Source organism: Jaculus jaculus, chromosome X, assembly GCF_020740685.1.
Source record: "Jaculus jaculus isolate mJacJac1 chromosome X, mJacJac1.mat.Y.cur, whole genome shotgun sequence".
Classification (NCBI taxonomy): Eukaryota; Metazoa; Chordata; class Mammalia; order Rodentia; family Dipodidae; genus Jaculus; species Jaculus jaculus.
The window spans coordinates 96,673,751-96,689,571 of NC_059125.1; the positions used below are offsets into that span (position 1 = coordinate 96,673,751).

Consider the following 15,821-nt stretch of genomic DNA (forward strand, 5'->3'; position numbering starts at 1 on the left):
AGTAAAGCACACTTGTTTCTCTAAGAAGATTAATAGATTATTGAAGGGGAAGGAATTATCCTTAAAGTGGGCAGCACTATCTCACTGGCAGTCAGGGATGGAATAAAGGCAGTAAAAACATAGGCATTCATGGGACTGGAGAGATGGCTTAGCAGTTAGAGTGTTTGCCTGCAAAGCCAAAGGATCTCGGTTCAACTCTCCAAGACCTACATAAGCCAGATGCACAAGGGGGGACACATGCATCTGGAGTTCATTGCAGTGGGTGGAGGCCCTGGTGAGCTGCTCTGATCCACCACACTGCACCCACAATGATGGACTAAAATCTCTGGAACCAGGATCCAAAATCAACTTTTTATCTTTCCCCTTGAAGTTGTGTTTGTCAGGTATTTTGCAATGGAAATGAAAATTCTAACATATGAAAGGAGTCACCGGATGAATCCTTTTGTGTATTTATTTTCAACATTTTCCCTTCATGTATGACAAAAGGTAACATTTTAAATAAAAACACAAAGATTGCTTTTTTAAACTGCTTTATTAATTTCACAATATATAATGCACATTTTTTCATGCAATAAAATCTGCTAACAAAAATCTTATAGACTGGGTCAAAAGCATAACTTTTAATTAAAAGCTGGGAAAAGGAGACCCATGAGGGACAAATAACATCAAAAGATTTACAAGGGTACATCACGAATATGCAAGTTTAGGTAATGGAGTCATCCTGTTATCTCCAAGAAAATCTCAGGGTTCAGGGCATTAGGCAAAACTCATCATGGTGGTCATGGTGAGGGGGGTCAGTGCTAACTGCCCGCAGGCTGTGACTCAACTGCCTTTCCCTCAGCTTCTCCATAAGCTGTCTCACCTCCTCCCCAAACCTTTCCATGTTCTCTTCTCTCATCCTAGCCTGGGGCTCTCCGAGCCTATGCATCAGGTCCCATCTATAGTGCAGGATGGGCTGCCTAGCACGGTGGCGCCTACGACTTCCTCTAGGCACACAGTGTTCACCAGCTTCCAAAGGCAGAGCCACCAGCTCCCCTTTATTAGCATCTAGCTGGTTTTCTTCCATTTTATGATGGGTGTGTTCCATGTTGAGATCTTTTACTTCTTGTTCCTCTTTGGACTCCATTACTCCTAGGAGAAAAGAGAAGAGAATTCCTGGTGGATGGTTCAGCACCGAGGACAGAGGCTCTAGTAACCCTTCACTATTCATTGTCATGGATATCAATGTGCTTTTTAATTTTTTTTTAATTTTCACTTTCATGCCTGAGGGGTCAGACACGCCCTCTAGGGGGCCCCCAGTCTTAGCCCCTAAACCTCCTCCCAATCCACCATTTTCCCTACAGATCCAACTCCAAGGCCTTTGCAGAAAACAAAATGGAGGACAGGAATGGGGTGGAGAGTAACAGGGTTCAGGGCTCACTGGACTTTTCACATTTTCCTCCAACCGTCCCCAGCACCGACCTGGGCCTATCCTTGACGTCTCTCCCTCCTCCTCCAGACTCTGTCTTCGAGGTGCACCGCCGAGCCCCTCAGTCCCGCCGACCTGCAGAAGGCCAGGGTGGGGTGGGAGAGCGAGGAGGGCTGCAGCCCAGCGCTAGGTGCCGATCCCCTCCTCCCTGCCACGACCGTGACTCTTTCCCGCCACCCGGGTCCTGCCCCCCTCCCTCGGTGGGCGCAGTTTTCCCGAGGCGAGGCGAGGCGACTCGGGGCAGTTTGCCTGCGCTGTTCTTTGGGGTGCTGACACTCCCCCGAGAGCCCGCATCCCCGTGCCAGGGGCCTGTTGCGGTGCTCGCGCGCGCGGGCGGACGGGCGGGGAGGCGCGCACGGCAAGGAGTGTCCCGGAAGCCGCTGGTGCCGCTGCACTGGTCGCCGGGGTGCGGGCCGGGGTGCGGCGCGCGGGCCCCAGGGGGCCCTTACCTGCTCCGCTTTCCCCGGGCCCAATGCCAGCCCGCCGTGCGCAGGGCAGCGGGGAGCTGGTAGCCAGACGCGAGTGACGACTGCACCCAGGGCTGCGTCGCTTTGCAGCCCCGGGTCACGTGAGGGCCGCGCGTCATCGCCGGGCTCAGCCGCCCCCCACCCAGGGCGGCCGGTGCAGCGGGAGGCCCCTCCCGCCCCCTGCGGCCCCCGAGCGCACGCGCGGAACGGCCCCAACCCCGGTGCTCACAGCCCGTCACTCAGCTAGGTCCTCCCCAATCTAAGGGCCCACAAGTGGCATCACTGTCTTGTGGTTGGGCTTGGCCCTTCTCTAGTTACCAGGAGAGTCTGTGTCCTCCTCCTGTTCACTATGGCATCCCCCACCCCAACCCTGCCCAACATACCTTGGCCTTGGCCTCTCTTTTCTCTCTTTATTCTTGATGTATATATGTGTTTTAATAATTTCTCTTTATTTTATTTTTTTGATAGTGTTTTCTGAGCTGGGCATGGTGGCTCATGTTTATAATTCCAGAACTTGTGACAGAGAGAGATAAGGAGGATCTTGGTGAATCCAAGGCCATTCTCAGTCACATAGTGAATTTGCATTAGCCTGGGATACTACTCAGTGAGACTGTGCCTCAAAACAAGAAGTTAACATACTTCAAAATCTGAAAAGTAAGAAGTCCTACTTTTGAACTAAATGTTTCAAACTGGAGAAGTAAAAGAATCAATCATTGTGGCACACAACGCATTTACTCTAATAGTTACCAACTGTTTTTGGAGCAAGCTTTAGAAAAATTACCAAAAAAAAAACAACAAAAAAAAAAACGGGTAACTTTCGTTAACACAGAGTACATAAGTGATTATTGAGTAACAGAAGGGAGGTTCCCAAGGAAGCCTTGTTCTTTCCCTTTTCATTCTGTTCAGGTGGAATCCTATCTGAGACATGGGTATCTCTTCTCTGGCTTTAGATGTGAAAACTGCTGTGTTAGCCAGGGTTCTTTAGAAGAAAATAAGTGAGAAAATGAATATGTATGTTGAGTGAATTTATTTAATTAGCTTACAGGATACAGTCTAGGCAGTCCAACAATAGCTGTCTGAAGGCTGGAGAGTCAGAAAACCTGCTATATGCTCAGTCCATGAAGCAGAATGCCTCAGTAGTCCCAATCTGGCACTGAGATCTGGAAGATTCCTAGAGAGCCACGGATGAAGCTGGATTCCAATTTCCGCAAAGGATAGCAACAACAGGGTAGATGCATGTAGAAGGAAGTAACAAAGGCAGTCAGGCAGAAGACCCTGTACTCTCAGAGCTTCTTTTTTTAAAAAATTATTTATTTATTTATTTGAGAGCGACAGACACAGAGAGAAAGACAGATAGAGGGAGAGAGAGAGAATGGGCGCGCCAGGGCTTCCAGCCTCTGCAAACGAACTCCAGACGCGTGCGCCCCCTTGTGCATCTGGCTAACGTGGGACCTGGGGAACCGAGCCTCGAACCGGGGTCCTTAGGCTTCACAGGCAAGCGCTTAACCGCTGAACCATCTCTCCAGCCCTCAGAGCTTCTTTATAAGGAGTTCACCACCTGAAGGGCTACCCGCTCTGGGGGAAGGTCATCCTCCCTTTATTAATCCTTCCTGGTAATGCCTTCGGAGATCCATCCAGGTGTGTCTGTTGCTTTATTCCTAATCTGATCAAGTTGACAGAGTTTAACCATCACACTCATCCTAACTGATTCATCTACAGGTCACTGAAGAAACACATAGTTGCTGCAGAATCACCAGTTGCCTGTCCAAACCTACCCTGATACCCCTTTGTCTATGCCCAGGCCCAAGGAACAGTCCTTGGTGATCAAACTGAGAAAATTCAGCTTTGTCAACTTGATAGTTTGAGGAACTCCTTAAATGGTACCTAAATTTATCTAGGAATAAGTGGTATATTCATACTTTTTCAGATAAAAGGGGCCATATTTATCATATTCTTTTAAAAAATCTGAGCTGGGCGTGGTGGCGCACGCCTTTAATCCCAGCACTCAGGAGGCACAGGTAGGAGGATTGCCATGAGTTTGAGGCCACCCTGAGACTCCATAATGAATTCCAGGTCAGCCTGGGCTAGAGTGAGACCCTACCTTGAAAAATCAAAAAAAAAAAAAAATTGTGTGATTCCTCCTTCCTTAAAAAAAAGTTTAAATGTCGCTGACCTATACCTATAGGAGATCCTTCTCTCATCACTCTCCCTCTCTCCTCCATCCACTGCTTCTTCCCAACCTGTATCTATTTTCCCTTATTTTTATCCCTTTAATCCACCCACTGGCCAATCTAGAAAAATTGAACATCATTCTTTTAAAAGTTCTCCACTGTCTCTTATATCGTTTAGAAAGAAACTCTGATTAAATCTCTGACATAGTGTGTATCTTTAATGTCCTTCTAAGGCTCATATGTTAAAGGCTTGTACATCTGTGTGGCTCTATTGGGAAGTAGTAGAAATTTGAAGCTATAAGACCTAATGGGAGGTTTTAGGTCATTGTTAGTGGTGTTACTTTGAAGAGAATTATGGAACCCAGGACGCTTCCCCTTTATTTTGCTTCCATGTATTCTTATGGCCAATTAAGGCACATAGAACTGGCACCAGAGATAGAGTAGAGAATCATAAATATTATTCATGTCGATATGGACTCAGGGGAATAAATTCCAAAGCCTGAATACTCAGCTATGATAGTTCACTGTTGTTATAGACAGTATGGCAAACAGACTTACAGCATCTTGAATTCTTTATACTATTTGTGGGTTGCAAGTTTCTAAGGTGTAGTAGACAGCTTCACATTGCTGGGATGAACTTCCAAACAGAATTTATGGGAGGAGTTGGATTTATTTCAGGCTTACAGTCCCAGAGGAAGTTGCATAATGGCAAAAAAACTGATCACCTTTCACAGATCCAAGCAGAGAAAAAAAACACCACCATCCAGCCAGCACCACAAGCAAGCACCAACAGCAGGAGACCAGCAGCAAGCAGCCAGGGCTCAGACTGCTCTCTACATACCTTTGGGCTGGAGATCAGATCTTCTCCCAGTGACACCTCTTCCAGCCAGGTGGTTGGATACAAACTTTTTAAGAAAAACAACTGAGTCTATTGGAGGGCATACATTCAAACGACCACATAAGGTCATGTGATTTGGATGCAAAAACAGATGATTTCTTAGGAATATGTCAGTGATAAGAAAGTACAAATGTAGAACAAAAAGATGTTTGTTCAGGAGCGTTTGTGTCTATGACTGCACTGACAAGATACAAGCAGGGTACAGCTGCATAGATAGGGAGGAGACTCAGGGTCATGCTTGCCTCCCTGGTAAAAGCTTGTACAATAGAAACTTGTGTTTCTGAGTATCATCTGGGTCTGGTTTCTTTGTTAAATTTCTTCTGCTACACTATGAAGTGAGAAGCTTTGCTTTTCCATGAATTCTTTTTTTTTGTAGTAATATACATCTTTTTTATTTTATTTTATTTTATTTTTTTAATTTTTATTAACATTTTCCATGATTATAAAATATATCCCATGGTAATTCCCTCCCTCCCCACCCCCACACTTTCCCATTTGAAATTCCATTCTCCATCATATTACCTCCCCATTACAATCATTGTAATTACATATATACAATATCAACCTATTAAGTATCTCCTCCCTTCCTTTCTCTACCCTGTATGTCTCCTTTTTACCTTACTGGCCTCTGCTACTAAGTATTTTCATTCTCACACAGAAGCCCAGTCATCTGTAGCTAGGATCCACATATGAGAGAGAACATGTGGCGCTTGGCTTTCTGGGCCTGGGTTACCTCACTTAGTATAATCCTTTCCAGGTCCATCCATTTTTCTGCAAATTTCTTAACTTCATTTTTCTTTACCGCTGAATAGAACTCCATTGTATAAATGTGCCACATCTTTTCATTATCCACTCATCTGTTGAGGGACATCTAGGCTGGTTCCATTTCCCAGCTATTATAAATTGAGCAGCAATAAACATGTACTTCTAAGGAAATGAGATGAGTCCTTTGGATATATGCCTAGGAGTGCTATAGCTGGGTCATATTCCATGAATTCTTGTATGGTGTTATGTTCCCACCAGAGGCCTGAATCAATAGGTCCACCTCATCGTTGATTAGACTCACATCTGTCATCTGTGCCCTATCAGGGGAGAAGACATGTTGTGTTCTTATCTTCACAGTGGGAGAGTTTTCCCATGGCACTTCCTTATAAACCAAACATTATTTCTTGGCTTTAGTTTTTAAACATTTGCAGTTCCCAAGTATATAGTATTTTCCCCTTTGCAGCTGTGTTTGGTGTTAATATGTTTACTTATCTAAATCTGGATTTGCTTATATTGGATGAATATGGAGTTCTTGTGACCAGACCCTTCATAACATATTTTCAAGATTAATCTATGTTATGACTCAGTTCTTCATTTCTTCTTATTGAAAAATAATGTTTCACCATGAAAATACTATATACATGACATATCTATTTATTGGTTATTAATCAAAAACCATGAATATTTATGACTAGATCTTGTGAACTAAAGTTCGCAGAAAACAGCTGTATCTGCTGCACCTGCTTCCAACAAGGCTGAATGGACTGATAAAGCTCCTTGATCACAGAGAGATGGAATGCTGCAATTCAGAGCCAAATTACCTTGGGCTATGCTGTGGTTTGATTCAGGTGTCCCCCATAAACTAAGATGTTCTGAATGTCATGTCCCTAGTTGATTGCAATTTAGGAACTAAACCCTCCTGGAGGCAGTGTATTGTTTGGAGTGGGCTTATGAGTATTATAGTTAGTTTCCTCTTGTTAGTGTCAGGCACACTCGTCTTTTGTAGTTGTCCACCTGATATTGGCTCATGCCATCATTTTCCTTTGCCATCATGGAACTTTCCCTTTAATCTGTAAGCCAAACTAAACCCTGTTTCCCTACAAGATGCTCTTACTTGGGTGTTTTCTGCCAGCACTGTTAACCTGACTGCAACTGTAAAGTTGGTACCAAGAATTATTAATGCTAGAAACCTGATTTTGTGGCTTAGGTCTTTTGGAAGTGCTTTGCAAGAGGAATGTGGAAGGATTTTAAACCTTATCCTAAGAGATGCCTGGAAGTTGTGTAAGTATAGCTTGGTGGACCATTCTTGTCAGAGTTGAAAGACCTGAATGCACTAAGAAGTATGAACTGTGAGAGTGCCTAGAAAAGTCCTTATATGGTATCAGCCAGCAACCTTTGCACATCCCATTTCCCTCTACCATATACCATTGCCTACATGCTGGAATGTATGTCCCCATATGCTAATTAGGCATCAGCAAACAACCTTGTACATCCAATCTCCTTAAGACCCTCAACTGCTTTAAAACCCATTTCCCTATTGATTAAACAGAGTTGTTCACAGAAACTGCCTCCTGAGAGTGATTCTCATGTGCTAACCACAGTTGCTTGGCCTTCAGGAGAACCACAGCTGGACCCCTGAGGACCCAGGAACCTACAGCTGGCACCTGAAGAGGGACCCTATGAGATGGTACAGGATAGGGGAGCACTCTCTCAGAGGGACTGGGAGATATCAGCCCATGTGGCCTTGCCTCCATGTTTTTGAGTGCAAGCAGATTTCTCTTTCCTCCATCATAGGGAAGCTATTTTCCTCTTTTTCTGTCTTTTCTTTAGGTTCACATTATAGCCTTGGTGTTTCCAGTCTTTTCCTATCATGAATAATATTGTCTCCCACCAAAAGGAATCACAGATTTATAGATTAAAGGCTCTCCTGAAAATTAGGGGAATTAAGGTCTCCCAGAGGGAGGCCAGCTCCTTTTGGGAAGAAGTCCTCCAGGCCACTCCCTGGATGATTTCTGGGCATCCCTATGGCCCAGACATGTGGATCCACATAGCTTATCTGATTAGGAAACTAAAAGTTCAGGAAAGAAATTTCTCCTCACTCCCTTTTCATCTCCTTTCAAGTTTCTCCAATAGGGCAGCAACAAAACTACAAGCTATCTTTGCAAGTGCTCCAAAGTGGCTTGGGTCAAGCAGTGGGCTCACACATACCCAGACAATGGTGCCTCGGCCAGTGCAGGTGCCATGTCTCTGCCTCCTTCTCCAGCACCCCCTGGCGGTCCCAGGGGCACCCTCTTTTTCCAGTGGCTCCCAATGGTCCCTGGGTCCCCCTCCCTTCATTCCCCTTTGGGTAGCCAGAGGACTCAGGCTGGCGAGACAGCAGTCCTCTGGGCCATTACCTCCATGTGTACCAGACAGGACCTCAGGTGAGTGCCCAGGAGCAGGTTGGGGCTATCTGAAGGTGATGAGTCATAAAAGCTCCTGCCCTGTCCAGCCACCACCTGCATGAAGTGGCAAAAAAGTTATACATTTAACTAAAGCCTATGGTGAACTGAAGTTTTATGTAAATGATGCCATACTTTGTTACATGATATCATAAATATAATTACTGGGTTTATATTGTAGGTCAACTTCAACTTACATAGAGGATTATCGTGCCGGGCATGGTGGCGCACGCCTTTAATCCCAGCACTCGGGAGGCAGAGGTAGGAGGATCACCGTGAGTTCGAGGCCACCCTGAGACTCCATAGTGAATTCCAGGTCAGCCTGGGCTAGAGTGAGACTCTACCTCGAAAAACCAAAAAAATAAAAAAATTAAAAAACATAGAGGATTATTGAAAGCAACAGAATTCTCTCTGAGGTGCTGACATCAAATTTATCAGGTATCTTAAAATTAAAAAAGATTGCCGGGCATGGTGGCGCACGCCTTTAATCCCAGCACTCGGGAGGCAGAGGTAGGAGGATCGCTGAGAGTTCGAGGCCACCCTGAGACTACATAGTGAATTCCAGGTCAGCCGGAGCCAGAGTGAGACCCTACCTCGAAAAAAAAAAAAAAAAAAAAAAGGGAAAAAAAATTAAGAAAGATTGTAATGTCCTATTACTTAAAAGAGGCAACTGACCTGACTTCTAGGCCAGCCTGCCTCAAGAAAGAAACAAAATCTGCCTTAGTTACTCCTAGTAAAATCATTTCTGAGTGTGTTAGAGGTAGTAATGGCATAAAATTGTCTTTAATCGAGACTACTTTTTCCTTTGTCAGTGGATATGATTAATCAATTTAGTGTAGTTTCTCTTAGTAGACTTATTAAAAGATGTTTAATTATAGAGATGAGTTGATAGAAGGAAGTGGAAAGAAATTTTTCAATGTAGGACATAGAATGCTGGTTCAAAATGCTTTTTGAGTAGTACTTAGATCAGAATGTTAAAGTATGTGGATAAAGATGTACATGCGTAGGAAAGAATTTTCAGGCTAAAATATGTTGGGATAGCTTGCTTAAGCTTTATCAAATTTAAGTCATGGGTAAAATATAAAATTGTTTTATGTTAATAGAAACTTCTATGGTACATAAAATCAATGGCTATCAAGATTAAGCTAAAATCATTGGTTGTCAAATGGTGTTTTTTTTTTTTCTTTCAAAAAAATGTTATCAAGGGTTATATTAGAATTTAGCTAGCTGTTTTGGCTCAACAAAGTACCACATTCTGCTCTATTATATGTAAAGTAACTCTCTCCTTTTTGGCATCTGGTGTGCAGTGCTTATGACAAAATTAACTCTTAAGACATATTCCCTATTTTAGAGTACAGCCTCATGCTCAAACAATGATCCTCATCTGAGAAAAATAATTTCAAGCTCTGTGGTTCTGCTTCCAATGTTCTCTGGGTAATTGGTGCCCACACTAGTATCTGAACTAATCAAAGATGTTTGCAAACACAGGTGCTAAGACTTTATACTGTTTTATTTGTCCTTTTCTGACAATCTCTAGGTTAAATTAATTGGTTTGTCTGTTTGCTTGTAAATTCATTGGTATTGTTTTCAACACTGATAACAGGTTCTGCCTGTATTTATAACTGTTAGATATTTAAAGTGTAAGATGTGCCTACTTTCTATGCCTCAGATATATGTCTTGTGCTTCCACAGGACTACAAAATTTTAAAAGGCTGGACAAAATGATTTTAGAAGCTTTTGTGCCATTCTTTAACTAAATTTATTTCAGTAATCAAATGTGTTCTATATGTACATACATCCAGGCTGGTGTAACTTCCTTTCTAAGTGTGTTAATCACCTATGTAGAAGCCAGAGCCAATTGGAATCATTGGAGCAAAAAGGGCCAATATTTTGGCCTGTGCTCCCAGGTCAGGAGGCCATTGGAGATGATGGGACACTCCTACAATGGCCCCCTGGTAAGTCACCTGTCTTCCTGAGCAGCGAGGATACAGAGACCCAAACAAAATTGGTGTACAGTCTGAAACAGGAGAGTCACAATTAAGGAGCAATCAGTCCTTCTGACTTCTCAAAGAAGGAAAATCTACTTGGCCACCATGGCCCTGACTCATCCTAACAGACAGGAAACACCAGTAAGCTATAGGGCTACTCTGGGTTCCTAAAGCCTCTTTGGAGAGCCATTAGTGACCTCCCAATTAATCCTTAATTAAATTTTGGCTATCTGCATGGTCTTAAACACTCAAAGAGGAATGGGAATGTATAACCAAAGATTAAAAATACCTTAAGTATATAAATTGCTTATTAAGTAATACAAAAAGAGCTTTCCAAGAGGGGAAACAAACAAGACCTTAAGACATTTCCCCCCATCTCTAGTAGTTCTAATTCTATAATAATAATTTTTTAAAAACTACAAAAAGGTTGTTTTCAAATCTAATAATATAAGTAAGTTCTGAGACCAAAAAATATATATTTCCATAACCAGAACCACTTGTGTCAAGACACCCACTCTCCTATGGTGTAAAGGAATAACCACCCCATGCATACATATTTCCTCTCCCACTTATTGTTCCCCAGTCTTGATTGTTCCACAAGTGTATCTGTATGAGGAAGAGGAAGAAGCCTATCAGCTCTGTCTGTGCCAACCAAGAGAAATTTTCAACTCACTGCTGGCAGGCCTCAGCCTGACACTGTCCCTTGGTGCTTCCACTTCTGCAGGAGCCACTCTTGCCCATACCAACCACCTTGCTAGAGACTTCTGAGGCAAGCTTGACCAGGCCATGATATCCACCACTGACAGCTTGAATCTCTTCAGAGACAATTGAGCTCTCTCATGGGTGTGGTACTTCAAAACTGTAGAGCCATAGACATCATTACTGCAGAAAATGGGAGAACACGTGTGGTCTTGGGAAAAGAATGTGGTTTTTTTTTTTTGTTTCTTTAGTTTTTTTTCTCAATTTTTATTAACATTTTCCATGATTATAAAATGTATCCCATGGTAATACCCTCCCTCCCCCCCACAAGAATGTTGTTTTTTCTTAAATATTTTTTGTTCATTTTTTATTTATTTATTTGAGAGCAATAGACACACAGAGAAAGACAGATAGAGGGAGAGAGAGAGAATGGGCGCGCCAGGGCTTCCAGCCTCTGCAAACGAACTCCAGACGCATGCGCCCCCTTGTGCATCTGGCTAACGTGGGACCTGGGGAACCGAGCCTCAAACAGGGTCCTTAGGCTTCACAGGCAAGCGCTTAACCGCTAAGCCATCTCTCCAGCTCAAGAATGTTTTTTTTTTTTTTTTTTTTTTTTTTTTTTTTTTAGTGAATCAAATGTTGTAAAAATAAAGTGTCAAAGCTCTCAAAAGACTCCACAAGGAGCTGCTTGAGGAGCTACAAGCCTGAGGACCCCATCACCTGGTTTTCTAACCCTCTAGTCACTTGTCTTCTCCCCCTCCTTAGCCCCCTCCTTGCTATAGAAACCCTATTACTTGTAGCCCCATGTCTCATCAAATTTCTTATATCACAAATAAATAATATTGCTAAGGCTGCTACTAATCAGGTTCTAATGCACCATTTAGCCCTATATGAGCCTATGATAAACTATAAGGATTTCACTCAATATGATGACACCTCCCCATTATAAAAGCAAAGGGGGAGCTATTGGATAGTCTGCCTGCAAAGCCAAAGGACCCAGGCTTGATTCCCCAGGACCCACATTACCCAGATGCACAAGGGGGCACACACATCTGGTGTTCATTTGCAGTGGCTGGAGGCCCTGGCACATCCATTCTCTCCCTCCCCCCCTCTATCTCTCTTGTTCTCTGTCAAATAAATAAAAATAAAATATTTTAAATACAAATGCAGGAAAGAGAGGGTCATTGAATTTGCAACGCTGTCTTGTATTTTGGAAATGGCTATGGGCAGTGTGAAGCAGGGTTACTGGATTACCTGCATGGAGACCCAATGGAGCCATGAGGATGAGCCATGGGTTGCAGTGGAGACCCAGTAGAAATGCCAGGACTATGAGATGGCTGCCAAAAAGAGCTGCCAGCACCACATGAAATTTTCCAGGACTGAGAGTAGCCTAGCTGGTGGTGTGGAATTGGAACTCCAGAGAATTGTCACTAGTTAGAATTATTGGGCTTGGATATTCGTCACTGGCTAGAGTTGTTGGACTTGGAGCTACAGAATTTGATGTTTGCCCTGTTTAAATTTTGTGTTCGTTGAATATTTCTTTGCTATATACAATGCTATCTTTTGCAGTGTGAATGTTTGTTCTGTGCCATTATGGTGTTTTGTTTTGTTTTGGTATTATGACTCAGTTGAAAGATCTTGGACTATGGGAATGTTTGAGTATCATTGGGATTGATAAAAACTATGGGGACTTTTAAAGTTGGACTGAATGTATTGCATTTTACATCATGTATGGTTATCAGCTTATGGGGGCCAGGGGCAGAAGGTGGAGGTTTGATTCAGACGTCCCCCTTAAACTTAGGTGTTCCAAGGGCCATGCCCCCAGCTGATGGCAATTTGAATCTGATTGCCACAGTCTACCTTCAGCCCCCTAATAGCCATTTATTGCCCACCTCTGTGCTTGAATTAACATCCTGATGACTATCAGTTGTTCATGTGTAGTCCTTTTTGGAGAGCAAGCACAGATCCCAGCTTCTACCAACCCAAGGGTTAAAAATGTCGTCAGGGGCTGGAGAGATGGCTTAGCGGTTAAGCGCTTGCCTGTGAAGCCTAAGGACCCCGGTTCGAGGCTCGGTTCCCCAGGTCCCACGTTAGCCAGATGCACAAGGGGGCGTACGCGTCTGGAGTTCGTTTGCAGAGGCTGGAAGCCCTGGCGCGCCCATTCTCTCTCTCCCTCTATCTGTCTTTCTCTCTGTGTCTGTTGCTCTCAAATAAAAATAAATTTAAAAAAATGTCATCAGATAGCCTATGGTAGAGATTGCTACCCACTCCCACTACCGCTTTGCTGTAACCTGCCTACTGGTCAGCTAATGTTTTTAAAAAGTGCCTTGATTTATTATTTTATTTTGTTCTGTGACTATAAAACCTCCATGAAATTGTTAACACATTGTAATATGGAATTTGGGGTAACCTAAATCTGTGTTCCACAGCCATGAGGAGTGCGGCAAATCCTTTGGAGAGCTTCACCTCTGGAAGTTTAGGTAGGTTCTCAAATATTTTTAAATATCTCATTTTCTGGTAAGGGGAAAGGAAAAAGAAACCATTCAGTGACATGTCTCTTTTTGTCACAAGGTCAGCCTTTAGGCAAAGAAAACCAACCAGAGCATAAACTACTAAGCTTCAAAAAAATATCCTTTATTATTTTTTTCCATTTGCGTACCTAAATAACACACTGCTGCTTCTTATTTTTGTTGAATGCATGTGTTATGCATATGTGTATTCAAGGAGGCAAATATGAGTTGTGTGTGTGTGTGTGTGTGTGTGTGTGTGTGTGTGTGTGTGTGTGTAAACCAGAAGTTGACCTCTGGTATCATCAGTCATTCTCCTCTTTATTTTTCTGAGAAAAGGGTTCTCTCTCTCTTGAACTCAGAACTTGCTGATTCAGTGACTCTAGCTACATACCTTGCACCAGATTTCCTGTCTCTGCCTTCCATGTGCGTGGATTACAGGTAACCACCAGGCCCTTCCAGCATTTACATGGGTGCTGTGGATCTGAACTCTGGTCCTCACACTGAGCCATCTCAACCCATTCATACTTTTATGTGTTTGTGTGTATGTTCATAAAGTGTGTGCACACATGCTAAGACCCATGTGTAGACATCAGAGGACAACTTTTGGTGTCAGTCCTCACTTTCCACCTTGTTCAAGGCAAGGTATCACATTGCTCATCATTATGTTTGCCAGGCCAGCTGGCTCACAAGCTTCCAGGAGATTCTCCTGTCTCTTTCTTCCATCTCAATGTAAGAACTCTAGAATTATAGTCTCCCACTATAGCATATGACTTTATGTGGGCTCTGAGGAATCAAACTCAGATATGTACATTTGGTGCTGTAAGTGCTTTATCCACTGAACTAACTGCCCAAGCCCCTGCTAGAATTTTTTTTAATCACAAGCTAATCAACATAAAATAAAAGAAGCACACAATTCCATCTAGCTCTCATTTTTTAACATGAAAACAAGATATACCTATGTGCTGTCCACTCTAGCCTTCAGACCCACCTGAAGAGGAGTAAATCAGAGAAAAACCTCTTAAATAATGTAAAGAGATAAATATTAACTAAAAGACTAAGACCTATCTTAGGATAATATTCCAGTTTCCCTCCACCCTTATTTTACTAGTGCATTACCAAGGTCTGTGTACAGAAGTTGCTTTTATATAATATGTCATCCCTGGCTTTCAAGAAAAATTACAAGGTATACTAAATAGCAAAATAAAATATTGAAATAACAGAACAGACTTTAGGGCCACACATGGACAATATATTGGAATTATCAAACTGGCAAGCTTAAATAATGATGAATATGCCAAGAATTCTAATGGATAAAGTAGACCAGCATAAAAGACAGAAGGGGAAATATAAAAAAAGATGGATATTCTACAAAAGAACAAAATAAAAAGCTAGAAATCAAAAACACAAACAAAAAATAAAACTTAAAAGAAGTACTATTAATGAAGAGATCATGAGATGGAATCATTCCTATATTATGATGGGCTCTAAATCTACTAATTAGTGATACAAGAGAAGAAAACTCTGGAAAAGTTATGTGATGGAGGCAGAAATATGAGTTATGCAGCTACATGCTAAAAATAACCAGAAGAAACAAAGATGGTAGATTAAAGAATAGAATCTCTCCTAGATACTTTGAAAGAAACATAGCTTTGTTAGCACCTTGATTTTGTAAATGACCTTCAGAATTGTGAGAACATAAAAATCAGTGGTTTCAGGGACCTTGCAAATAAATACATATATACATTTTTTAAATCTATGGTTTTAAAGTATCCGGTTTACAGTATTTTATTACAGTAGCTTTAAGAAACCAAAACATCAGTTTACAGATACATTCCTGTTGTTCTGGCTTGAATGTGAATCTATGTCCTACATATCCTCAGTTATTTTAAATTAAGGTTAAGCTTCCTGCTTGTCTCCAGCAACCTGCTGCAGGGGGTATGTCACTGGGGGCAGATTTGAATTCCAGACCACAGGTGTGGAGAGAGCAGTTTGATCTCTGGCAGGTTGTTCTTGCTTGCTTGTTTTTGGTGTTTGTTGGCTGCTAGTGGTTTTCTTTCTCTCAACTTGGATTTATGAAAGGTAGCCAGCTTCTTCCACCATTGATGAAACTTCCCCTGTATTTGTAAGCTGAAATAAATCCTTTCCTCCCATCGACTGTATGTGGTTAGATGTTCATCCCAGCCACGTGGAACTGATTATAACTTCTGTGCATATATATACAAAAACTCATTTGAAAATACAAATCTTTAGCTTCTTTATCTATATTAATATCTCAATGTTTGCAGTTATATTGTAGTTTTAATAGTTGAGCAGATTTTCATAAAAAGCAACGAAAGTTGGTAAGTTTCCCTTCTCTCTACTTATTTCTTTTTATATGAAAATTATTAATGGTATTTCAGTCACATATATATATA

At 42.3% G+C, this 15,821-nt stretch overlaps 1 protein-coding gene across 1 annotated transcript; it reads right to left on the reverse strand.

Annotated features, from left to right (window-relative positions):
* Positions 1-513: 513 nt before the first annotated feature.
* On the reverse strand, positions 514-2,023 carry Bex1 (brain expressed X-linked 1). Its single transcript, XM_045140656.1, has 3 exons — positions 1,918-2,023; positions 1,462-1,543; positions 514-1,131 (listed from the first exon to the last, which is right to left on the reverse strand). Exon 3 carries the CDS (start codon positions 1,124-1,126, stop codon positions 749-751), a length of 378 nt encoding a protein of 125 aa, XP_044996591.1. The 5' UTR covers positions 1,127-1,131; positions 1,462-1,543; positions 1,918-2,023; the 3' UTR covers positions 514-748.
* Between the last annotated feature and the right edge of the window lie 13,798 nt (positions 2,024-15,821).

Bases quoted from the DNA above. Each gene is read 5' to 3' on its own strand.
- Bex1 (XM_045140656.1), bottom strand. From the start codon at position 1,126: ATGGAGTCCAAAGAGGAACAAGAAGTAAAAGATCTCAACATGGAACAC.